The sequence below is a fragment of the Trachinotus anak genome, unplaced genomic scaffold (assembly GCF_046630095.1).
Source record: "Trachinotus anak isolate AG129_WGS33_773 ecotype Australia unplaced genomic scaffold, CSIRO_AGI_Tana_v1 ptg000021l, whole genome shotgun sequence".
NCBI classification, from domain to species: Eukaryota; Metazoa; Chordata; class Actinopteri; order Carangiformes; family Carangidae; genus Trachinotus; species Trachinotus anak.
Window position 1 is genome coordinate 21,988,028 of NW_027273872.1, and position 26,309 is coordinate 22,014,336.

The window sequence follows — 26,309 nt, forward strand, 5'->3', positions numbered from 1 at the left end:
CTCTTTTTTTTAAATAATGAAGTTATATTCTCAAAGACAGATGACAAACATCAATCAAATGTTTTGGCTGTTTCAGATTTTGAGACATGATGTCATACAGCTGCTGTGGTTTTTATTTTTATTTTTGTGTTTTCAGCATCTCACCACTTAAAAACACATTTCAACACTCAGTTAAATACATGTCTGTGTGGTTTCGCATGTGTCTGCAACAATAACAAATGTGACATCTGGTTACACGTGGGGCTTGGATTTCTCGTTCGCCCGATGTAACATTGTTTTTACAGCTGTGTGAGACATCATGCAAAAGGAGGACAGACATACCACACGTGTTTTTCAGCTTTTGTGACAGTGTTTCTCTTAATTGTCTCCATCCTTCTTCCTGCTTCTCTCATATTTTTCATTCCTTGCCTCCTCCTGATATCTCCTGTCCATCTCCTCCGTCTCCACCTCTGTCTCTGTCTCCCTCCCAGACCTTGCTGATAACCTGGCAATGGACGACTTCACCTTCCAGGAGCAGCTTCTGACCCCTCGGTTGGCCACAGCCGGTGTCGGAGGCGTATCCTCGCCTGCAGCTCCGCTCTGGAGGAGCTCCCTGGTCCTGATGCTTCCCGTGACGCTCACTCTGCTCCTGCCTTGTCACCACTGACCAGTGCACTATACACACACACTCTCTCCCATAACCTCTTTACCTTAGGATTCAACACAAACTCTGTGGAACATGAAAAAAAACTTTGGTGAAAGTTCTGGTTCCTGATGTAAAGTTCAGACAAACAGACAATGAAGCAACAGACAATGTTACATTTCTCTTTATCTCTCTCAGCAAGGACTTGTTTTGTTTTCTTAAATAAAATCACTGGATCTTCTCAACAAACCTATTAAAGCACACCAGATAAACCCATTGTGTAAATAAGAAACCTGCCCTCTGATATACTCCCACTATGGTTGTTAGAACTTTTGTGCCCTCCTGCCTCACCTCCTCTTTGCTCTCATTCTGACCCCCATCTTTAGTCAGCGAGTGAGGAGCCACTTGGAAAACAGACACACAACTGACCTTTTTAAAATGCTCCCACTCCGAGTCTGCAACAAGTTACTGCCCTGCAGGAACAACCTGGAGGAAGCGGAAAGCTTCTTCCACTTTCTTCCATGGCAGTTGAATGATCTCCTGCCTGGAACGGATTTCAGCTGGTTGCTCCTTTTAGTGAACTCCTTATCCCAGAAGGCTGAGGTGTAACCTTCATTTAAAGATGCACCGTACCTTCAAACGCTGTGTTACCACTTATATTCTCCTCTTCTCATTGTTTGTGTCCTAGTGATAGCTAAGTTATTTCAGACTGATCCCCTCCACTGAAGTGTTTTCACTCCTCCTGCCAGTGTTTGCTTTATTTTGTAACGCTGATGATTTTTTAAAACTGTAACGGCCCTATCATAAAAGAAAGACTCAAGGGCTATCAGCAGAGTCTCCACATCAGCCTGATAACTGTACAGATGTATGTTTCTCTGTGTTGGTGCCATGTTTACAAAAATATGTTGATTTGACATATTTCACAAGAAAATGTGGTTTGTGGACTGAATTGTTGGCTTGACTGTGAAGCGTCGCTGCATATCGAGCTTATTCTTTAGCGCTGTGGGCAAGGCAAGGAGTAATGTCAAATATAAATATGTGTAAAAAAAAATGTGTAAATTGATTTGTTATGTTGGACTGCACTGGGCTCATAAATTCTCAAATTGTTACCTTTGTATTGAATTATTTGTCCTTGGATGTTTTGTTCAAAGCAAAAGTCGGATTTTTATTTATTGTTTGATTAATTTTGTTGGGTTTTCAAAAGGAAATGTGGTGAAAAACTGGATTCCAGCTCCCGTGTTGTTGAGACTGGGGGACATGTGATGGATGTGTGGAAAGACACTAATTAAAAGCTGGAAATGTGTCTGCTGCTGCCACCCAGCTGACTTCACAGCTGTGAGTGTTGACTGTACTCACTCCAGACTATTTGACTTGTCATATCAGGTGAAGCACAGCCGTAACTAATAACAGTAACAATGGCTCTGTTCCATATAGGTGTGCCAGTTAGCCATGTCAGTGGTCCAGCATGCAGAGCACCAGGGTCCTGACACTGGAGAGCATAAACAGAACGCAGCTCTAATTAATGTTATTAGTTAGAGAGAGGTCTGTTGTGACCCACCATCCAGGCTGCTGGCAGATCCAGGAATGGAGGTAGATCAAAACAAAGCAGCATGTGCGATGTGAAGTTGAATGTGGATGGGGAAAGTAAAATGTAAAATAAACTAAACATGTTTTACTGTTCTGCGGTGATGTGTCTATATGTGTGGATATTAACAATATTAGAGATGCTTTGAAAGACGTGAGATTTCTCTGTGTTGAGATGCAGCCTTTAGTTTATTAGTCAAAAGTGCATTAACCAAGTCACAACATTTCAAACATCAACTGCATTTTACTGGAAAGATTGAAGCTGTAACCCCTCTCACAAAACTAGCACATCAAGTTTAAGAAGCAACTCTACATTTAAGCTGAAAACTTTAAAATCTGAAGTCTTTAACATGAAATAGGAAACATGACCAACATTCATGACTAACATCCTTACCTACTGTTTATAACACTGAGAAAGAGTTGATCTGCTTCATCAGGACTGTGTTGCTGTGTTTGATCTGATTTGATTGACAGTTGCCTACAACATTAGCAAACAACCCCACAAGTGCCGTCAGGCTTTGATTCAATTATTGTTGTAACAAAACTGGAGCAGTGCAGGCTTCTGATCTAACTCATCACCAGTAAATGTCAGTTTTTAGTGTCAGTTCCTCACAGTCCAGATACTTCTCCCCCTGCACAGCTTTCAACAGTCAGGGAGTGATCTGTTGTCCACACATCACATGCCAGTTTGTTTACCAGCAGGCCAGAATGAGATGCAGCATGCTTTGGGTAAGGGGCATGACCTCTGCTTTTTTATCCAGTGGAAAAACTCACTCTTTTGACTCTTCCACGTTTTCTCCACTGCTCTCTCCTCTTACATATAATCCACAGTTGCAGTAATTGGGAAAGCCCAGGTCCTGTCCCACTTCCTGTTTAGGTTTTGTCCCAGTATGTTTCACTTCTTAGTGTGTCATCTTACAGTTTCCTCAGTGTTTTTCCCCTGGGGTCTGTTTTACACATTCAATGATACAGCACAGTAAAATGTTTAAAATCAACATTTTAACTAAGATAAAAAAAAGAATTAGTTTAAAATGTTGGAGTGTTCAGTTCCAAGTAGAAATCAATGACTATATTTAAACATGGACGACACATCTCCACTTGTACCCACTGTTCAAAAATGAGGCCAAAATATCCCAGACATGAGCGCTGCCATCTTGCTCTGGTGACATCATTTAGAGCCAGAGTCTGTGGAGCCACTGTATCAAGGTCCCACCCACACACCTGCTTGATCCAATCGCAAGTCAGTCACAGCTGTCAGTCATGACATCACACTCCTGTTTTACAGCATCAGATAACTAATTAAAACCAAACTTCAGAACTGAACATACCTCAGTGTGATAAGAACTACCTAAAATGACAAAAACCATCTTTGGGAAAAATTTATTTGATCTTAGATTTTTTTAGTTTGGCCCCTACCCTAACATGGAAGGGGCGGGGTTTATGTTCTACAGCCAGCCACCAGGGGGCAATTGAGATGTCTAGGCCTCACTTTTGATGTCGACCATCTTTAGTGATAATTAAATCTTTAAATTTAAATTTATTAAATCTTTAAACACAGCTATGTGTTGCTTCTGGCCGATTCACCATGTCTGTCTGAATGCTACCACCATGTGGCACCAAGGACAGAAATTTTAATATCTTACATGTGCCAGCGTTACATTAGCCTGGCTGCTGACATCTCCACCCACATCTCAGGAATTCATACAGGTCTGGTGACGATTGGTTCCTCTTCTAGTTAGAGAAACAACTGACCAATCAGAGCTTAGATGGCAGGATTAAGAATCGTGGCATCATTTTCCTACATAGCTAGCTACCTAGCTACCTGGCAATAAACATGGATAAGTTTGATTCAGAAAGAAATAACTTTAAAATTGCCGTATTTTCGATCCATTGAAAAGTGTTGAGTTAACTGCTGATAGCTAATTTCTTCCATGTTCACAGATAATTATGGCAGGATGGATAAGTCAACACAAAAAAAACAGCTAATAGGAACACAGGGTCAGGATTAATGAATTAAGTGAAATGAAACTGCAATTTAGTTTAATCATCAGGTTAATTTTACATTAGAATTAGGACAGAATGAGAAAATACATTGTGTAACTTGATACTTTTACTGCATCAACTAATACATGAAGTTTCTCTGAGGTTGCCCAGTGTCATTCTGGGAAATATTATGAGGTAGCAGTGAATAAGGTAGGCCAAAGAAATCTGGGTAAAACAAGAACAAAAATAACAGATAAAATAATTTCTGGAGCACCTTGAATGTCACATATTTAGCTATCCAGGGTGGAGTTGTCCTGTAGGGGCAAGGAAAAAATAACAAAGAGAAACTGGATGGTTTGCCACAGAGGTTATGAATAGGACACACGATGCTGCAAGTATATATGCTACTTCATGTGCTTTTCACTCTCTGATCCACTTCAAAGCCCTCCATGAATCTTATAATTTATGTGTCTCTCGTGTCTGGACTGTGCTCAGAATCCTCAAAGCAGCATGTGTGTTTTTCTCTGGATCCATATTTCTCACTCTTAACAGATGACAAACCTCTCTGCCCCTCACTGTGGGGTTTCCCCACACTTAACCCCATTAGTGTCACCCCCGGAGGCAGAGTCACCTTAACCAGGTAACAGACTCATCCACAGCGCAACAATGAAACGAGGTTCATTAGTCCTAATTGTTTGTGTTTCGTCTCCATTTTTAAAGACTGTCTACGTTCTTAACAAGGCCAATCACTCACAGCTCCTCACACAGACGCCTGTTACTGCAAACACACTTCAAAAATCCTGTTTCTGTGTCCCGGCGCTCTGCTGTAACTTTTCACACCCACGCACCCTCTGCTCCCCAGATCCAGATAAAAACGCCATTGTTATCCAGCTGTGCTTTTCTCTCCTGAACTGGATTGCAGCTTTTAAGATGGAAAAGAGAGGCTGATTATTAGGAGATGAGCAAACGCTGGCTGCAGAGAGAGCAGCAGCTAACCCAGAATGGGGGGGGGGGGGGGGGGGGGGTAATACTCTGAATGCTAATGTGAAGCTGCAGAAAGGGCAAACAGGCCTATTGAAATGCAGAGTTCACGTGTTTTCTTAGGGTAATATTGGGGCAATGTTGAAACAGCATGCATTATGAGAGTGAAAGGTCAATTTGATGTTAGTCAGCAGGAACAGTGAGAATAGCTGACTATCAGGAATTGTTGCATTTTCTGCCTGAGTGATTGACTCCCTATGAATATGTATTTCAGCACATTTCATGGTCACACAAAGATGTTTGGGCTTGGGTACCTTTACAAGCCTGAGGGGTCATCAAACAGTGCATGTAAATTAAAATAACAATATAATTCAGGTGCTTGAGTGCGTATGGGCTCCCCAGTCCAGTCCAATTTTTACCAAGCTGGATGTTGAAATTCCTGTGCTGGAGAGAAAAGCCTGAGACATGTCACGTCGTTCAAAGCTCATTCATGTCTAATTACCATGGCACTGGACCATTTTCTTACCTTTTGTTGGCCTATTGAGAGCAGCGCCGGGCCCACGCTCTCCCAAGCACACAGCTCCAGCATCCTCCTCCTGCTCCTCAGCAAACCCTGGCTTCCCCTGCAGCAGCCGCAGTCACACAGAATGAATGGAGCCGCCTGAGGAATGTGGACACAAAAGGAGGAATGTCATTTTGCTGAGTGCTACCCTCCACCCCCTCCCCACCCCCAAAACCAATGGACCTGCGCGCACACACACACATACACACACACACACAGAAGCACCCCACAAGTCCAGGCATGTTTAAACACAGGGGGTAAAAAGTCTTATTATGCCTTTTTTAATTAAAGGATTTGTATATAAGTCTGAATGCAACTGGTTGTGCATTCTATAAAATTCAATGTGCCGTATTTGAGACTTAAATAGAAAAAAATGTCTAAATCTCTTGTCGATTTAGAATTACATATGTGTGATCATCTCTAAAGAGGGGAAAACGTGGGAATGGCTGTGATGTGAGTGGTTACAGTGATTTAAAAGCCTTTACTTTTTACATTTCATTGATTTAACTGTTTTGTCTTATCACCGTAAACTAAACTAAATTGCCTTTTCCCAAGAGGCAATGAGGGCAAGGGTCAGAGGCAGAAAGCAGAGCGAAAGCAAATACAACAAACTGTGCCTGAGAATAGAAAAAGAAAACACCGGAACAAAAATGTAAAAGAAAAATGACTGAGGCAGACCAGAGATATTCTTAGGAAGTTGAGAACAGATGAGGATTTGGTGGATATTACAGAAAGTATCTGTTGAACACATGATATTTACATAAAGTATTTCCAAATGGAGGAACAAATTACACAAACAATTCAAGACACGTATGCAGATTCTGACAATTACAAACACTTTTAGGATGAAATTATTCAGCTTCAGAGTTCCTCAGCTTGTTGCTTGTTGTGATGAAGGGACTTGTTACAGTCAGTTGGATCTCAGTGTTTATCTCTAAGACGCATGCTGATGCTTTAACACAAGCTATGATGTGTTCTTTATAAGTTTTGGCAAATTTTTGTGTATTATTATCCCAATAGCAGGATACTCAATGTGTTTGCGTCAAAAATTCTCATGTGTTTCCCAGTTATTTTCAAGCATTCAATCATCTGAATTTTGACCGTTTTAAACATTTCCGATTCATTTGTGTCATCTATGGCTACTTACCCTGCTCCACCACGCTTCCAGCCGACTGTTTACTGTAGTTTACAACACTGGGCGCTCTACATGACAAGGCAGCTGCGTATTAAAAACACCACTGCCCCACTGCTAACAGGACACAGGCTGACCGGTGTTTGTGTAAGGAACAGGCCTGTAATTTTGACTCCATGGTTACTGTAACACTAGCCAGGTTTTAATCCAGGGCTTTTAAACAAACCAAGATGCATTGGATTATAACGGCTGAACAGAAATAACACATTTGGATAAGAAATGTCTCCGGTGTCATGTGCTTTCTTTCTCATGTAAATCGCTGTCATGCAATAAAGGAATTTGGAAAAATATTTTTGAAATAAATAATGATGTAACATAAAGACTTCCCATTTATTTTAATTTTCCCACCATGGACAACATTCAGTTTTAAAACCCAGTAGTTTCTAACATGGGACTTAGGGACCCATAATGGTCCATGGGGTGGTTGCCAAGGGTCCCTTAATCATCACTAATGAACTGTCTTATTTCACGTTAGGACAGTGAGAGCAACATGAGGGATGTCTGTTTACTTCAAAGGATTTTTATCTCTGCTATTATCTCTACACCAACAGTAAAACAGATAAGAACCCCCCTCAAACTCCAGGTCAAACAGGGGTCTGCGATAAAAGAGATTTGTGACTTTGAGCACTTTTGGTTATTTGATGATTCTTTTCTTTATGTTATGTGGGCCAATAACAATAACCCCTCATGTTATGCCACAGTATAGCTCCACCCTTCGGCTCCAGTCCTGATTTTCAAGCCCGGTTACCTCTAGTCTAGACATTATAGAAAGAGATCCAGGGTTTGAAGTGCCTGCTCCATGCTCCACCCCTGGTGTTTCTGTTTTCCAGGTCTTTGTCCCCGGAACTCGCACTCATTCCTGGGTGTCCACCAGGGTTTTCTGCTCGCATCTGGATCTCAGTACGACTTGCATACAGTCCAGTGTCTTGTCCTACAGAAACCGCGACCTCCTTAAGTTTGGAAAGAAGGCAAGAAAAGAAAGGAAGAAAGGAGAAAACACCACACCGGCAACTTTTCTATCGTCTACTCTGCTCCCGAGGTTTATGCTGTCGTCGAAGCTGTGAAGCAGTGGTGTGAAACTGAGATTTCTGCCTGCAGTTAAAAAACTTTTTGCACGTTTTAAATTGTTCTGTCGCTTCTTCGCGTTTTTTTTCCGATTGAGCCTGGGACTCAACACATAGCCGAGCTCTTGAACGGACGACGTTTGCACCGTGTCTGAAGTGTTTTCCCTCTGTCGAAGTCGTTTCGGGGTTTCAGAGGTGGCCGCAGAGCTGCTGTGAATGAAGTATCTGCTGAGCTGAAGAAACCAGCGCGTCTCCATGAGGAAACTCAGCGTGGGAGTCGCTGAAACTTTGTCCTAGCTTACGCACACCTGAGCGATTATATATACGGGTTTTTTCGGTCCGTTTTTCTTGCTGGTAACTTTGTAGTTTTTTTTTTTTTTTTTAATTAAGTGGCACAAAATGAAGACGCCGCTGGTGCTGTGTGTAGTTTGCACGCTGGTTGTGTTGTCGGTGTCCGGGACTGCGGAGCAAAAGTTGAAAAACTGTAATGAAGTTCGTGCCGCTTACAGCTCCAAAGGCTTCAACGTTAACGACGTCCCCAACAAAGGAGTCAACGGTGAGATGTCTTTCTATTTTGGCTTTTAGTCCTTAGTTTTAACTTCAAATACTGTAGTCCAGGGATGTTTCCCAAAGTGGGGACTGAGGACCCCCCCATGGGTCTTGAAGACGTCTCCCGGTGGTCCTAAGGCTAATGATAACTTTTTAAGCTAGCAGAGTTAGCATGAAAAGAGACGTTAAGTGTGTTCACAGGTTTTCAGATGAACCATTGTTAGCTTCAGACCCACAGTGGATACAACCACTATTCTGAGTCATAACTAACCTGTAAATCCTTTCCTTTCCTTTTTTAAGTCAAAATCTTGTCATATGTAGTAGGGGTAGGAGTCATTGAAAAGGTGTAGACGACCCTACAACAAACCGTTAAACTGTCATTTTTGTAAATGGACATTTTGTGCTGTGTTCAAAGTCTGAATGGAAATATGGTTAATTGTACAGACATTATGTTTGTTTAATACAATGTTAAGTTTGGGGAAAGACACAGTGAAACTTTTGGGGATAAATTCTTAAGACCAATGTGTGTCTGGCAACTATTCACTTCTCCAGTGGTTAAATATAGTCTTCATTTAGGAAATACTTGTAGGTAATTCATAACAATAAAGTGGTATAATCAACACACAATCGCTGTTCCCCAAGTGAAAGAAGCCAGGCCTGTGTTTATTTCCAGGCTTCCTTAGTAGAGACTCCTATGGCTGTGAAGTGCAGGCAGCCAGCAGTGATTCAGTAAACATTGCTGTGCATTGTGAACAAGGCTCATGAGCTGGCAGTTTACATTTTCTGTGTGGGCTCATGTTGTATTCTTAGTTTCATCTGCAAGGCAGGATGTAATGCAGCAATAAAGGCAGCTTGGTAATAAATTGGAACTGCTTTGATAACAGGCAGTCAAAGGTGAGAAGGCAAATCAATTCAGCTAATCATGAGTTAAACCCAAGTAATGGAAACTTATGTAGGGGGGCTTTTACAGCGAAGGCTTGAGGGGAGCAGGGGAAGGGGGTTGGGGTTTGAAATTCCACTGTGTCCTGCATACTTTAAATCCCTCCCTTCTCTCATTTCCTTTTCATTTTTATGGTGGTTAAAATGAATATGCACCCATGTATTCAAACCCTTAGATTCAGTCCAGTTTTGGAGAGGTTTCAGGATGACGTCTTCGTTTATATAGAAGTAGGTCATCCAGGCATGGCTACTGTCATGTTGGTATCTTGTTTGCTCCTTTTTAAGTCATTTTACATTTAATAATTATCAAGAAAAAAAAGCATTTTTTCCCCCATCTGTTTTTTTTCACCTTGAACTTTTCAGGCCTTAGCTATTTCTTTTTTTGATGAAGTGTTCACAGCGTTATTTCATCTGACAAGGGTGACCAATTTGTATGTGTCCTCTTTATTGTACTGATGTCCTTTTATGAGTTTACTTTGCATAGTAAGAGGATGTTCAGACTGTCCTTTTCTCTTGAGGCCACAACAGCTCATTATAATTCGCGTTGGGCGTAACTGTCAAAGAGGCCAGAACTTATTTTTTCCTGCATTTCACACAAGTCTATAGGTTCTTTTGTTTTCTGCCTGTATGTCTTTGTGATGCTAAATGTCATTGAGAGTACCCCAACATGTCTGCATTGGTTGGATTTAATTGTCTTGCATCTCAGGATTTTGAAAGAAGGATCTGAATGAAAGCAGTTTTATTGTGCAGGTTTGTGTTGTATATACACGTGCCTTTTCCTTACAATAGATCCCTGGTGTACGTCTGGGCTTTAGGCAGGGCCAAACCCAATGAGCAGCTTTTTGTCATTGATAGAGACTGAGATAATTGATGCAAAGAGAACAACAGGGTTTACTGTCATTTAAGAGTGTTGGGGGTCTCCAGAAAGCAAAAAGCAGATACAAAAGCCTTACGCTCTTCAAATGTTTCATGTTGCTGGGAAAAAAATGGCTCCAGATGTGCAGTCTGATTGAACTGCAGTCATGTTTGTCAGAGCTTCACTTCTACTCTTTGTAACAGGTCAAACTCCAAACATAAATTCTCTCCTAACCATAACACAGTCTGTGTTTAAATTGAACTGGATGTGAGGTTGTGCAGGGGTTAGACCATATGCATATGCATATGTTTCTCACAATTTTAGTTTCAACAGTTGGGAATCAAAGGGAATGGTTCACTGAGAAAATGTAGTTTTACTTGTAACATCTGCAGAAGCAGAAATTGTCAATATGTGATGCAAAAGATGCAGTCAAATATTTTTGCTCCACATAAAACTAGAGTTTCCACTGTATTTCTAATATGATGTGCCATTTTTATTTTAACCATAAGTGTGCAGACTTAGAGGCATACTTTAAAAATTATACAGTCTCTTTGCCAGTTGTCTTAGAAGTAGTATGCGAAATGTTTACCTCCATTGATACATGCAGCGCAAATCAGATTGGTGGAATATGAGTCTTATTGGAGACACGAGATTCAAAACTTGCCTTTTATAACCACAAACATCTTGTGTTATTGTTGGCAGCATGGAAATAAGAATGTTTGTTACAAGTCAAATTTCCGACGGGCTCAGCTGAAGCCAGACTTGAGATTCAATAAAGATGTTTTAATGCAGTAAAACTGAAATGGAAACCCTGATTGCCTGAGCATAGACAGAATTAAGTGCTACAGAGGAACAACAGGCTCAGTTGGTAAATTCCTTGTTGATCCCATGGTATCAATCTTTTACCACTCACGTGGAAGCAGTTCAAGACCTCGTTTCCAAGTTTCTTGTCTGATGATTTGTTGAGGGCCTGTGGTTGAATACCTCACTTTAATGGGAAATGAATTATGCTCACAGTCTTAATGATGACAGAAATAATGTAAGCAATCATACAGCATGTAAATGGTGGTTTCACTGTCTAAAGCTATCTGCTAATAATAGGGAGTGTTTATCTTTCTTAACAGTATATTTGATAGCGTGATAATTATGAAATGGTATCTGCTAAGCGCTGCAGCACAGTTGCAACATGGACCAGCTCTCCCAGCTCATTCCGAAAGCAGAGCAGTTAACTTTGACCAGATTGCTATCTGCCATGTCAAAGGCTACTCCTTGCAGGGCTGGATGCAGCGCTTCCCATTTTGTAGCTTTTCAAGCAAAATCTGTTTTGGTTTACTCTGACAGTCAGGGTTGATGTCATGCTTCAGGTATGGGACAGTGGCAGAGATCAAAGAGATGAGGGTCATTTTCCCTCCCTTCAGCACGAGGAACATCCCTTGCTCATAATCAGTTCAATGCATTATGACTGAAACTCGAAGCGTGCATGATCTCAGCGCATTGGCCTCTTGGTAAGCTCGAGACATTCTGCAGCCTCACATTGTGAGGGCTCCTTCCCCCTTAGCCGGTGGCTGCATGCCCTGCATCATTACGGTTTGGGAAATAACAGGTTGTGTTATTGCAGTGACATTCAGCAGATAAGATAAGAGCAGGGAACTGGGGCACACACTGTCTGCGGGAGCTTTTATAGCTCAAAGACTAATATTTGAGTGGCTCTACTTTGGAGGACTGTGGTCCGGTATTTTAACACCTGTAATAATTAACTAATAAACTACCAGCCAAGTGTCTTACTTGCCTGTCAAGGTCAATCCCATAAAACTCAAACGGTCCTCTTTGTTTTATGTGAAGCAGTCTGCAAGTCTTATCATTTACTTCAGTGCTGCACTTTTTGATGATGTCTATTTAAATAAAAAAAACTAGTATAGAAAATACACAAAAAGACATAAAGCAGCCTGCAGAAATGTTTAAACTTTATAATTACAGCAGTGCTTTTGTTATCTTTCACTGGTACTCTGTGAGGTCAGGAGTCCAGCACCTGCCAGATTATTGTTGGCTAGTTGTAAAATGTAAACTACTAACATGCAGATAGAAATCATTTTATATTGTGGCTGGAAGTGAATCACGCATTACCAGTTCATCTTACAGTGATATATTCCTTATTCTTATTGCTCATAGATATTAGAGGGTCACATGAAGTCTCGATGTTGAGATCTGTCTTTGTAAACAGGCCACATTATGTAACAGAATCTTTCTAGAAGGCATAATATGTACGGTGACTGGTACATGTAAAGTTATTAAAGAAGCTGACATTTTGTTTTTTGAGGTCTTTTAGTTTTTTATTAAAAAGGCAGCATATTTTGTCCAGCAGTTGTACTTTGTGTCTGCTTTCAGCATAGTAAAAATTCAATCAAACCACGTAGAAACACACATCTATGAAACTTTTAGGGTCACAAAGTTGCAACTATGGGTTACATCTTTTAAAAGACACAACAATGTTTAAAGCTCCTTTTGTTCCTTCTTAATTGGTCCTGAACAGAAGAACAACAACTGGTTTTACAAAGAAATCAAACAGATTGTGTGTCATTTAGCAAACTGTCTTGTCCCGCCCATGGGTGAACATTCACTCATGCAGGTCTGACTCATGATAGTAATGAATCAATAAAGAATTACTCGTAGTAGTGCATCAAAATGTCACTTTGGATCAGATTTAGATTTTATATACATGACTCACTCAAAGCCATTACACTACAGTATTAGCAGATGAATCAGTGGTGGAAAAGTGATGTAAAAATTGTTGCTTTAAAGCTAATTAAAATTGTAAATAGTCACGAGAATTGAATTGAGTGTTGTGTTGCTTTTTAGTTGAAACAAAAATTTCTTAAGGCAACAATGTTTTGTCCCAGGAGAAATAAGGTTTGCAAACATTAATGTCAGTGATTGATTTGGAGATAGAATTTTAAATGTGTGTGGGTGAGATGAAATAAACACTGGATTAAAGCCAAAGCATGCACAGTGATAACATTCTTGAGCGATGGGATAGACATCTGCAGCTTCTTCTTTGTAACCATTCAAGTGCTTCCTTTTATGTGCCTTTTTTGACCTTTTTGAAAACAGGTGTTGAAAGTTTTTTGTGTTTTGATATGCTAGTATTATTAGTGCAATGTAAATACTGAAATGCAATCATCTCATCTGAACTCAGCTTTTTGTTTTGTCTGCATCAGATTACATAAGGGTGTGAGGACAGGGCTCCTCAACTCCTCTATAATGTTAATGGCAGTATTTATGAATTATCATAGATGTTGCAGGTTATAGTCATTCATAAACTGTCCATAGGCCAATCAATAAATACATTGTGAGCATTTGGTTGGAGTTGCTCCTCTCTGGTGGTATCCATGGAGATCAGTTAAAAGCAGTGATAATGTGATGGTTCCTGTTGCTCTCTGCCCTGCATATGTGACATGTCCTCTGTTACTGTTTGGCGAGCCTTCAGGATAATTGAGTTTAGGTATCATGAGGTTGAGGTCTTGTGAACCCAGAGGGTGGAGTGGGATGGGGTGGGGGGGCTGGCTGGCTGGCTGGCTGTGACTTCCAGCGTCCACATGGGGCCAAAAGAGGGAGGGCGGGCGGCTACGCGTGCCTGCCAGCTCTGCGGTATCTCGCCACTCTTATCAGCTTCCTGGATCGCAGCACGGCAGCTCTGTGATCAGGGGCTCTCATGGCGTCCCGTTCTGCTCTGCCAGCAACAGCTGTGTTATCATCGGTCTGAAAACAAATCAGCTTATTACAGTGAAGAAAAAATGTAGGCTCTGCTTGGATGGTACAAGTATATCACTAAAACTGCATGGCTTAGTTGTTTCATGGATCCTCTCTGGTGAAGTGGACAAAATAATTTTGTCATTTTGGGTAGCCTTGTTTTCAACAACTGTGGAATGTTAAGTTTCCCTCTTAAACTTGTTTAGTATGCTCCCAGTGTAGCATCAATTCAATAGCAGTGTGTGCGTGTGTGTGTTGACTGAGCGTTTGTATTTCCATCTCTCTGCATCCTTTGCTTTGGCCTGCCCCCCCCCCCCCCCCCCAAAAAAAAATGGCCAAGTGAGCGACAGATCAGTAGGGGGTGCATGCTGTGTGTGGGAACAATTGAGCACCCCCTTTTAGGCCAGCCTGCCCCCCCTCCCCTCCTCACCACATTCCACACGGGACCACCAAGACCCACACACAGGGAGCCCTGGAGCTGGGAACACACGGCAACAAAGAGAGTTGGAGGGACTAACTGAGGCATACAGAGAAAGAGAGGGGGGATTTGACTGACAGGAAAGAGTTTTGTACGAGGACATGTCAAACTGAATATCCAGGAGCAGTGGTGGACCAGGCAGGAGCTAGAGAGCGACTGTGTGCGTGTGACACAGGCTTAGGGAATCTGGGGAGGTAACTGGATGCATGCATGCGCTGTGACTCATCTTTGCTCAGACATTCAGGCTTATACATACAGCCTGCTCCTCTTAGTAACCCCTGAGAGCACACGTGTCTGTCTAACACAATACAAGGTTTTAACACAGGTTTTAACCAAAGGGCCTCAACTACATTTTTGGCCTGAGTGGTCACAGTTAAAGTTGACTGTGTCATTGGTGGATCTGTGTTCGTCTTTCTCTATGCATACTGCGAGAAATCCTGATGTGCCTTTGTGGTTTTCCCCACTTTGAGTTGAGTTGAGCGACCCTCTGAAACTCCTTGTTAACACGTCCTTTTTGGACGCTGTTAAAGCCCCCCCCCGTCCAAACTGACGTATCAGTTCATTTTCCTCTCCCTCCTCCCCGCTTGCTCTTCAGTAGCTCCTCTGGGAGGTTTTGTTTCATTCCTAGTTGTTCCTTTCTTCCTCATCCTTGGGCGATTTCCTTTTTGTTTTACCATTAATAGTGGTTTTCTGGTATTTTTCTGCCCTGCTGTGTTCAGCCCTCTCTTGTCAGGTGTCTGCTTTTTACCTTTGTCATTTTCTCTGTGCAGAACAGCTTTGAAATTATGTACAGGCCAAAACTAGACACCCCAAAGCTTTGATATCACTTTTAACTGCAGGGTGGTACCAGTAACACCTTTTCACCTCTGATACCATGTAGAAATACGTACCTTACATATTTAAGTACATAATAACTTTGTATAAGAAAAAAAAACAATGCTTACAACATGAAAATATATCAAATTCACACATACTGCCCTGAATTGCATAATTAGCTGTCTTGTACCTGGTTGAGCATTTTACCACCTTCCTCCTTCCCTCCATTGTTTGACTCTGGCTGCTGAAGTGTGTTCATGCAACTGACGCTTGGTGGTGTAATTTCTTGTCCCTCTGATATTTGAGCTGCCGTGTGTCTCCTTTGTGTTGATCACCTCCACGCTGGTGTCACTCAGCCAGCTGTGAGGAGTGTTGCAAACGGCCGTGGGCTCTGATCCCAAACTGTGAGGGGTGGAGGGTTAACCCCCCTCCCGCCCCCACCCTACCCTGCCTGACACAACAAGGCTCCACTCACTCACTGAAGCCACCTCAGTGCAGAACTGCCAGTGTGGGAGTGTGGTTATGATGTAGGTGTAACTCAACCAAAGTTAATTGATTTCCTCTAAAGCCACAGTGGGGTTGATGTCTGTGTTGATAGTCATGATCATCATTAAGATTTGTGTGACTCGCCAGAGGCCCATGTGGTTAGGGAGAGCGGTGAGGGAGCGAAGCCAGGGACTTGCCTGGGTGTTTGGGCTGAGACCCCAGTGCTGGGTGCAGGCCAGACGGGCTGTAATCCTTGCTAATTACTCCCAAGGCCTACATCAAGACTCCCACTGACGAGGCAGTCACTCACACTTAGCTCACTTTTCCAAACTGCAGTTAGCATAATAGGTTTCCTAATATTTACCTAATCCCTCTGTGTGCTGCTCACTCTTGGATTTATTTTCATATAAATTATATTGTTTGAGATCAAAACCCCAGGTTTTTCGTCTTTGCTTTTTGAAAGTCCTTTCTTCTGTCAAACAGAGAAGCAATAGGCAGGATCGTTGGCTGCTTCACATACCTCTGTGAATTTGACTGACGTGTTGATGCCATGTGTTAAAAGCAGGCCATCAAAACTCAAATTTGAAACATGAAGAAAACAATGGCAAACGTCCTGCTGGCTGGAGGCCGACAAGCAAGGGAGGGAAAAACAGACATAAAAGGATCAAATAGTTTGTTAAATGATGGCTCCAAAGCTGCAAATCATTTGGTCAGTGTGTATTGAGGAGGGTGGTTTTTGCTGGCAGAAAAATGAGTCGTTATATGGGAATGCGGGTCTATGCGCCAGGATTTGAAGCACTGTACATCATCGGAAAGGCAAGTAGCTTTGATTAATTGACACATTCAGTACATATTATCAGGAAGGGACTGAACCATCCTCGACTAAGACCCATTAAACCATTGTACTATTAGGTTTAGACTTTCTATTCCCTTTGACAGTCAGCGATGAGGGGTTCTATTCCCACGGAGGCTGGTGTCAAGTTTCGTAAGGCCCAACAGGTATATCAGAATCTTTGTTGCCCTTTTGTAGCTTTGAGCCTCCCGAAATCTGATCTTGTACCTGACCTCATTCTGCCTGGGGGGCTTCGTCTGGCCCTGTCCTGCCTCAACATCTGGTGGACTTCAGCTGCTTTTGGATGTCTGTTATAAACATTGTCAAAGAGCTCCCTGTCCTTAGGAGGGGTTCGCTGGCTTTTACTGGCAACGATGAAATGTATTGTTTGTGTGTCAAGTCTTTTAAAAGCTCTCATATGTTTGAACAAAGTTGGATTTTTTGAATTCTTTTAATTTGGAGATGGAGGGAGTGGTGTTGTGATTTGTTATGTGGAACTTGCTCATGCAAATGCATATGACTAAGCCACAAAGGCTCCTTAGATAGTCTAGTGTGTGGCTCTCGAGCAGTGTGTGAAGAACATCTTAAAGAGGGCCTATGTCTCAACAGTAGTCCATTTCTCTGACAGCACAACAGTGTTTGCGCAGGGTCCCATGGTAAAGCACTTGGCCTTAAGTAAAGAGTGTTTTTCATCTTCTCCTTTAAAGCCTGTTTTCATTTGTGTGCCATGAGTCAGTGGAAAGACAGAGGGCTGGTGTAGAGGGACAAGCCAGGAAGGTCTTTTGTGCCTCTTTTTTTTTTTCTCCTGCTCTTCTCTTCCCTTGTGATAATCACGCTGTGCTGTAACTTGTCCTCTCTGTTTGTCTGCAAAACCTCTGCCTGTCTCTGCAAATCTTAAACATAACACAGCCTCACTCTCTTTCACTCTCATTTCCTCGCTCGCTCACATGCACGCGTGTGTGCACACACACGTACGGTCCTGGCTAAAAGCGTCAAGGTGGAACCTGTTGTAAAAGCAGTAGATCAAACGCTGCAACTCTGCGGCTCATCAAAAGGCACATAACCTGAGAGAAAGATGTGGACAGGGTGAAAGATTAGACTAGTTGTTAACGTGAATCATTGCCTCCAACTCCCTCTGATACATAGCACAGTTGTTAAGTAAAGATTCCCAGCAGAGTGATGGTAGAAAGGAAAGTTTCTTGTTTTACGTGCAAGTGTTGTTTTTCCTTTTATGTATGAATCTGCAGTTCATACAATACTTGTCAAAGACACTCATGTTATAGCCACCTGGCTGAATGGTGAGGCTTGCACAGATTTGAATGTCTTAATGGCAGTCAAGCAAATCACCAGTGGTTGCTGTATTTACCAGAAGGAAGTCAAACAAGTTGCAAAAAGTTTGTGTGGAGCACGCCATGAAAGTGGCCCAAATTCAATCTCATCCTGAAACAAACCACTTCTGTTTGAAGTATGAATTCCCCATAACAGTGTTAACATGAATCATGGCCTCCTGCTCCCTCACAGTTAGAGACAGTCCTTGCGCAAGTGTTGGGAGTTTGACCTTTCTTTTTTATGACCTCATTTCTTCTCTGCTATGCTTGTGAATGTCTTGACCCTTGGCAGACCTCGGTGCTCCTTTTGGGCCAAATGCTTACCTGCAAGTAGGAAAACTGTGTTGTACTGTGTTAAGATTGATTTCCCAACGCCCACTGTAGTGTCTGTCTAATTAACACAGATTAATGACTTCCACGGCCTCCTGAACATTTCAGTCTCTAGAATAGTAACAGTTTAATTTTTTAGCTGTTGCAATGTGGTTTTAGTAGATTTTATTCACGAACACCTGCACCTTGCCTAGAGTAGTTTTGCTTGCAGAAATCAGAGAGTCAGACTCAGTCCTCCAGATTTGAGAGAGTATATATAAATTGTGCAGCAGGTGAACTTTGAGAGCAGCCCCAGTGGTTGAAATTTGATGTCTGACTTGCTAAATGCACTTTGGGAAGTGCAGGAGTGAGCTGAAACCCTGACAAAGCAGTGACCTGGGAAGTGGTGTAGGCAGGGAGCTTTTGTGTGGGGAGACAAAGCTGGAGATGCAGGGCCGGGACGAGAGAGGGAAACAGACAGAGCGAGAGGCCAGGGCAATGTTGTGGAATCTCCCCAGGGGCTTCTGGGTAAATGTTCATGGATGACAGCGTTTTGGAATGTTCACAAATGGAGAGTTTTAATTGGCCAGAGGCCCCGACTGGTTTAGTAATCAGAAACGGACTCTGGTGGCACAGGGCTCAGATTTATGGATCCCAGTGTGTGCTGTGTTTGTCAGAGTGAGTGCCTTTTAGAAAGTAATGCACATGTCGGACAAAATGTGGAAGATTTAGCACAAATAAACATTTTAATGTGTCAATTTCTCACTCAGGAGAAATTGGCTGTGGTGAGGGTTTTTCTGTGCAGTGAAGTTCTTTGGTGTAAAAAGTAGTTAATGGTACATGGAGATTGTAATGCGTTCTGCTCTGCCTTGTGCTGTACAGAAGCACACATGCCTTTCTTTCTCATCATAGCCATGCCATGTGACAAGCAAATTTTGGCAGTTGGGTGTTTTGACAGCTGTGTTGTGGAAGAGATTTTAATTCCTGATTTTATTTAAGGAAACATCATTTTACACAGACATTATCCAAAGCCCTGTGGCTGGCTGCGTGGCTGAAAATACTCACTCCAGAGAGTACTCCACTAAACCAAAACTTCCTGCCTCATAAATGGATGGTGAGCATTGTTCTAAGTGGAGTAAATCTGTCATGTCACAAGCAGTGCTTGTGTTTTCCCAAGCTCACCGCTACTGAGAGACTTCCTCCCTTTAGTAGATCCGCTTATTTATGGATGTTACTTATGGCCTATGTGATTGTTCTTTTGCATTAATCTATTACACCTCTGGCTGATGCTGAATCATGGGTTGAATCGACATTAGTGTTGTGACTCATCATGTGAGGGATGGCTGCTTTCTGATCAGCTGACAATGCAGTGACAAACTACATGCTATAATAAGTCAAACGCATACTAGTATTACCTCACTATTGGATTAGATTTAAATTAGATTTTACTTTAATGTCATTGCATACAGTAAGCACCAGTACAATAAACTGGAGTTTAGTATCTAACTACATGCAGCTATGATATGTCTTGGTTTCTCGCTTATACACTCCACATTCATTTATGCTGTGGCCTGTCTATCAAATGACAATGCTTACATGTACTTTGTTTTGTAAATCTGCATTGGATGAATATATTGATCCTCATGGAGGGAGCTTTTGTAGCTGCAATTTCAGAGCTAGAAAATGTACTATTAGCAGCATTTATGCTCTATGAATCCAAACAGCAGAACAGACAGACAGGCATATTTTTATTGAGGCAAACATGGCAGATGTTTAGGTTACAGTTTCAAACAATTCCTGTAAAAGATTTTACTACTTAACTTTAAATGTTAAAAGCCATTGCCTGCTTCAGTTACATCCTTTACAGGCTATTGGTTAGTTATGAGAGTAGCATAATATCTGAGTCATGGAGCCTCACACTAAAGACAGTTTGGCCCTCCCTGTGAGGAGGAGCAGCAGATTTACAGCATGTGCTGTGGAACATCCTGCTGTATTTCCTGCAGGTGAATGTAACACCTGGTGTCTTTTGGAAGAGAGAGCTGTTTATCTGTGTAAACACTGGGACCCCCTAAAGCTTAGCCAACACTAACATCACAGTGGCTTTGGTCCTTGAGTGAATATCCTTCATGACACCAGTAAATAAAACCCCTTTAGACATTCTTCATAACATCTTAACAGCTACACTGTTTGTCCTTCATCTTTTCAGTTCATTGATGCTTGGAGACTCTGAGCTGCAGTCAAGTGAAACGTTTAACATTAGAGCAAGAATTGGACAAGGTTTGGCATTGCTACCCATGATTTTGTTGAAACACTTCAGTCAGATTCAGAAGCCCCCTGCCAGCACATTTCAGTCTCTTTGGGACTTTCCTCATGAACTGAGAGCTGAAAAGCATTATTGGTTTGGCCAACTGCTATAAAACTTGTCATTACTCTATTTTTGTAAGAGACTGAAGTGTAGAAACAGAGTAGGTGGAAGTAGCGCCCTGCCCTGATTACCTCCATATGAACAGCAGAGCCTCTAATAATGGTTTCCGCTTACAGCATAATGTTGTTGAACATTTTCTCCTTTTTGCGGTGATTCATCCATAGCTCAGCGTACACCCATGCACACAGGATATTAAGAGTGTAAGATAAATGTGATGTGTGGATGGGTGTTAACATTTATCTTGGCTTTAAAATTTCAATTTAAATAGTTCTTTCTGTTTTTGAATATGACAGCGGTTTTGCTCTATTTAACATGCTTTGGAAATCTAAAAGCTAAAAGGAACACAGATCTTTAGGATCACTTTTCACTGTGAAACCCCACACCATGTACTATAACATTTAATGATCTTTTTTGTTCTGTTTGATGTTTCTTATCCTTCATTAGTTCTATTTCACTGCACTGATAGCAGTAAAGTAGGGGTTATGTTGTTTGGGATGTCACTGGTTTGAGTCTATAGAAAAGAGCAAGGAAAATCTGGATAGGAAAAGTGAACAAGACACACTTTCCCTCTTCGAAACTACTACTGGCGCAACGCCCTTGAGCAAGAGTCTGTGGTTGTACTGAGCAGCAGCAGCAGCACCCTGACGTGAATGTGTGGATGTTTGTAACCTGCCCTCTCCCCACAGCTTCTCCTCCAGGTTGTAAATAAGACTGAGCTCCCACTCAGCTCAGCTAGTTAAAGGATTTCTTGTAATGTAGAAAGAAATATCACATTGCACATGAGCACTTTTCCTAACTGTACTGTGAAACTATGTGATATATCCTGGGACACTAGTGGTTCGGATACTGTTGGTTCATTGCTTCATAATTTGACTTTTGCACATTTTGTTTTTAAAGCACTAGACTGATGTCATGGGGGAGATTTCTCTGCTAAACCCTGCAGAATTACAGATTCTTGAAAAAATGTAATCCATCATTTTGAATAGATGTGTGGGTTTAATTTCAAAATGACACATCCAGCTTTTGAAAAAAATTGGTGCCTTTCCAAAGATATTACTGAAAGCTGATAAAAGCAAAGCATTTTGAGAGCTTTGCTTTCCAAATACAGATGTATTAAGGACAAAATGATGAGAATAGTTTGAAACATTGAAGTGCTGACTGAGAAACTAATTGGAAATGCTTCCTCCAAAATAGATAAGTGGAATTTTTTTAATTCATTTTTAAATCACACCACAACTATAGGGTTCTTCAGATGAGAGAAAAGACAAAAAGAAAGGGGTGATTTGAGAACGTGCTGCAACAAGAATGAATTTAAGAAGGGGATGACTTGAGAAAAAGCAATTGCTATGATTTTGAAAATGAAATATGTAGCTGTTTGCCTTCTTTTCATCTTTCTTTTCAGTTGTGGCTTCACCTCATGCTTCTTTACTCTGCTTGTTTTGGAACAGTCCACAAATTACTCTGCCTCTCCCAAACGACATGTTCATGAGTAAAAACTTCACACCATAAAAGAAACATCATGGACTCCTCAGAAGACTACAGGTTCAGCTCATGTGATTGTGAATGACAGAGTGTGGAGCAGAACAGAAAGTTACCCAACAAATGGCACCAATCCCATAACCCCCCCCCCCCAACCCCCTTGGGATAATTACACCCTAGACAGAGGTGAGGAGCAAGAGGAGAATGTTATGGCTGCAGGGTGTGCAAATTTACAACAGTCTATGTGAGTAATGCTCAGTAGACTGGCAGCACTCTCCTTTACATGTTACAACAGGGAGCATAATACAGTATGCCAATTAATAGACAGCCTTCGTATTCATAAGCGTTGTTTCACATACTTCACACTACTAGAGCTGTGTTTTATATGTTGGACATACAAAGATTAATCAGAGCGACCTGGAATACATTCTCACGTTTCCATTTTTTGAAATTAAATTGCCCAAGTGTCTACCGTCTCACTTTACCTGCATTCCACTGGGACTGAATTAGTATGTGCATGCACTATGAGCTGCATAAAGTTTATCTTGTAATTATTTACAAATGTTGATGGATGTGTGAAAGCTCGGAGGCTTGGTTCAGGCAAAGACCACCAGGCTCCAATTAGTGACAGACGTCGGTGAATGGTTCGTGACATGCGGTACCCCATGGCCTTCTTCATGGCTCTCTTAGCAGTTTTAGTGACGTCTTGAGTTCAGGAAGTACAGAAATAATTCTTGAGAGACTTTTATGACTTTAGATTGGATAAAATGACTGTTAAGGTTTTCTATTTATATTTTTTTGCATGTGTCTGCGACTTTTACAGCTCTTAATTGCCTATACGTGTGGGGGGTTTTCGTATGTGTGATAGTGGTGTTATTATTGGAGTGTTTGGGGTTTGGGGGGTGAGTTACTGTGTGTTGTGGATGTGCTGGCTGGCGGACGGGGGGGTCAGAGGACAGGACCTCTCTCAGAGGAGTGGCTGTTAACCCCTGACCTCGCTGGTTAAGCCTGCAGGGTGGTGGCAGTCGAGGCGGAGGTGGGGGGCACCCTGAGGTCCGTCTGGTTCAGGGGCACATGATGGCAGGCAGAGGGGGCGGTGAGGTGTCTAATCTGGTTTTTGTCCGTGAGGCATTTTCACCTCCCCCACCATCCTTCCTCTGAGAACAGAGTTTTAGAGGCAGGACAATGTCAAAGGGAAGTGACTTTTTATGAGCCATTTAAAGGGGATGGTGGTCTCCCCACAAAGGAAAGGCAGAGAAGTAGCAGAGAGCTGATGAATACCATGACACACAGTCACATGTTTGTTTACAAGATGCTGCTCTCTTGTTTTGGCCACCATACATGGCAGTTTTCCTCTCTGAGTGACACTTTAACAATGTTGTGTCTCTCTGTCTTCTTACATTTTAAAGTACTTGGGAAGCTGGAAGGTTGAGAGGCCCTTAAGAGGAATTCCATAAGACAACTGAGAGCCAGTTCACCCATCACACAAAGACTATTCATTCCAGTGATGGTGGAGAAATGACTGATGCATCAACTGACAAAGCTTATTGTTAAACAGTGAAGCTGAAACATGTCACACACAGTCCAGTGTGATGTTGATTTTTATAGGATGTAACTGTTCTTGTTAACTGTTCACTCTCTTGTGCTCTAACAGTGCAATTTTTCTCCCAGCGGTTTGAGAAATTGGCTGCCAAAATGTTTTCACAAAGTATGCATTAGCTAAGAATCTTCAGTTTTCAGAGACTTAATCCTTTGAGCTAACAATGTGACATTTGTACAGACATTCCTGTGAAATATTGACCACCTCACTTTTATTTGTGTACTTTGGTAACTAGGGGTATTTTCCACGTGGATATAGGCCTTTTGATTGTACGCCTGTGCTGTAGGCAAGCAGGGGGCCCTGCTGGAGGAGAGACTGGATGGCTGTTTCACCTAAAAGTTCAGTCTGTGTGTGTGCTGCTCCCTGTACCTCCAATCACGCTGGTACAAAGAGCCATGTGTTGAGCAGTGATGTGATGTGTGAATATGTTTAGGTAGGGGCTGCCAACTGTGCCTGGGTATGTGTGATTGTGTGTGTGTGTGTGTGTATGTGCATATGTGTATAGGAGGGGATCAGTTGGAGGGGGAGAGATGAGTTTGGGGAGAGGACTGTGAGAGAAGGAGTGACTTGAGGCTTATTTGGACTTGATCCCAGACAGAAGGGTCCAGTTTATGGCGCCAGGGTGCATCCCTCCCTCCAGTGCCCTGTTTAGATGATTGTATTGCTATGAGTCACTTCTGACCCAGCAGTTTAATTTTTTTTACGTTTCAGACATGCAGTGAACTTCTCAAAACATGCTGTGCTCTGTCATTCACATAGATTTTCAGTGTGCTGAGGCAAAACTAGCGTGACTAGCTTAACAGATCTACCAGCACAAATCAAGCTCTTAAAACTGTAGGAAACTTGATCTACAGATGTGTTTTTTTCCTTATAGAGGCATACATGTGTAAAACAACAATAGTCACCAACCTGAGTCTAATTACATGCACAAAAATGAAAACAACCTCAAGATGTCACAGAAAAAACTAATCTACATGGCTGAGGGTGTTATGGTGACACGTGAAACTGAAAATCCCACAGTTGTATACTGAGGATCAAGACAAGGGAACTGTAACATCCTGGACCAAAGATACAGCAATGTTCAACCTAATAAGTAACAGAACAGGAAGTTTGTTAATGCTTAACACGAACACAGCAGGAAAAAAGGGAAACAAGTCTCCATGTTTAATAATCTTTACCACATCCATTCAGCATAATCCAATAAATGGCATAACAAGGCTTGTAGTTAAGATGTGCCGTACTTCTTCCTGTCTTTTGTTGTCAGTTGGAGGAAGTTGATTGGTTTTTTTATGTTTAAAAATGTTATGTCTTAATACAGCAAGTCATACCTGTTAAGAGTGTAAGGGTGATGAAATTAAAGAATCACTACAGAGGAAGTTCAATTATAGTGATTAGAGAAGCTAAAACACCTAGTTAAAACCGGTTTAGTTTCCAATTTTGAGTCTACCGTAGCTTTAAATAAAAAAAACTGATGCTTTACAAGGTTTCATATGTAAGGAACATGTCTAATACATTTAACTGCACATATCATATAAAAACTAGAGTCAATATTATCTCTTTGGGAAAAATTAGTCTGATATGTTTTCCTTCAATAAATGCGGGAAAACATTACAGGTACTTTTAAAGCCCCATTCCATATATGACATGCAAGCCCCTCAAGTAGCAGTAACCTGTGCAGGCACTCAGGCCTCGAGTCAGTGGGCACGAGCTGGTGGGGAAAACCAAACAGGCCGTTGGTGCCTGGATGCAGTGAAAGGATCCCTGTGTTCTCCCAAATTCCAACAGCCACATTTAAAACAAAACATTATTGCAGCTGCAACTTTGCATTCGTCCTCCTCTGACCCTCCTTTTAATTGGATGTTAAACTCACTTTTGACAAAGTTGACAGTTGCTGTTTCATAAAAGCCAGTGTTTAGGTTTTGCATAATGGTCCTGGTGAGAAGACAAAGTGAAAGCATAGTTTTTAAAAAAAATATTTTTGCCCCAGTTCCATACTAATGCAGATTAGTTTGAAAACTACACTGAAGCTCCACAACAGAAAAACACTTCACATCTCTGCTGTTGGGCATGTGAGGGCCACTTGAGCCAGCAGCTTTGCAGGTTTCAGGCAACTGGCTTTTAGCTGTTTGCAAAATGTTTGTTTACCAAGCAAACATTAAAAAGAGAGTGTCACCAATTCAAAAATGGATCATGTGACATTCAAGAGTCAAATGGAAATTGCCCCACCTGCATTACAACAGACAGAGACTAGTGCTTTCTTGTGTGTCATGCACCTTTAGAAAAAAATTTGGATGCGGAGCCAAAATTATTAGGTCTGTCCACGTCTAGGTGCACATGGCTGAAGTCAGCCTTCCTATCTGAAGAGTGTGTGAAGAACAAGTCCTCTCCTTTTTAAAGTTTGTGTTTTTAGAAGGACACAGCACTCGGAGAAAGCTACAGCGCTAAACTATCAATCAGGACAGAAGAGTGCCAGGATA

The 26,309-nt window shown here is 41.8% G+C and overlaps 2 protein-coding genes and 1 long non-coding RNA gene across 5 annotated transcripts in view; 2 read left to right on the forward strand and 1 right to left on the reverse strand.

Moving 5' to 3' along the window:
* Positions 1-2,302, forward strand: part of gpc3 (glypican 3) — a 109,742-nt gene extending 107,440 nt beyond the window's left edge. The window contains exon 9 of the mRNA XM_071457175.1: positions 471-2,302. Coding sequence (XP_071313276.1) covers positions 471-646 — 176 coding nt within the window. The 3' untranslated portion in view covers positions 647-2,302. The remainder of the gene's footprint in view (positions 1-470) is intronic.
* Positions 2,303-5,478: 3,176 nt separating this feature from the next.
* On the reverse strand, positions 5,479-8,931 carry LOC139605591 (uncharacterized). Of its 2 annotated transcripts, none has more exons than XR_011684435.1 (3): positions 8,809-8,931; positions 5,697-5,831; positions 5,479-5,614 (listed from the first exon to the last, which is right to left on the reverse strand). It is a non-coding gene; the product is annotated as an uncharacterized lncRNA (long non-coding RNA). The 2 variants fall into 2 exon arrangements; XR_011684434.1 differs by lacking the exon at positions 8,809-8,931 and adding an exon at positions 7,673-7,796.
* The window catches only part of gpc4 (glypican 4), a 31,131-nt gene continuing 12,512 nt past the window's right edge, over positions 7,691-26,309 (forward strand). The window contains exon 1 of one of the 2 annotated variants that reach the window (XM_071457178.1): positions 7,691-8,544. In XM_071457178.1, the coding sequence (XP_071313279.1) occupies positions 8,388-8,544 (157 nt within the window). In that variant the 5' untranslated portion in view covers positions 7,691-8,387. The remainder of the gene's footprint in view (positions 8,545-26,309) is intronic. The other variant, XM_071457177.1, reaches the window with a different exon arrangement.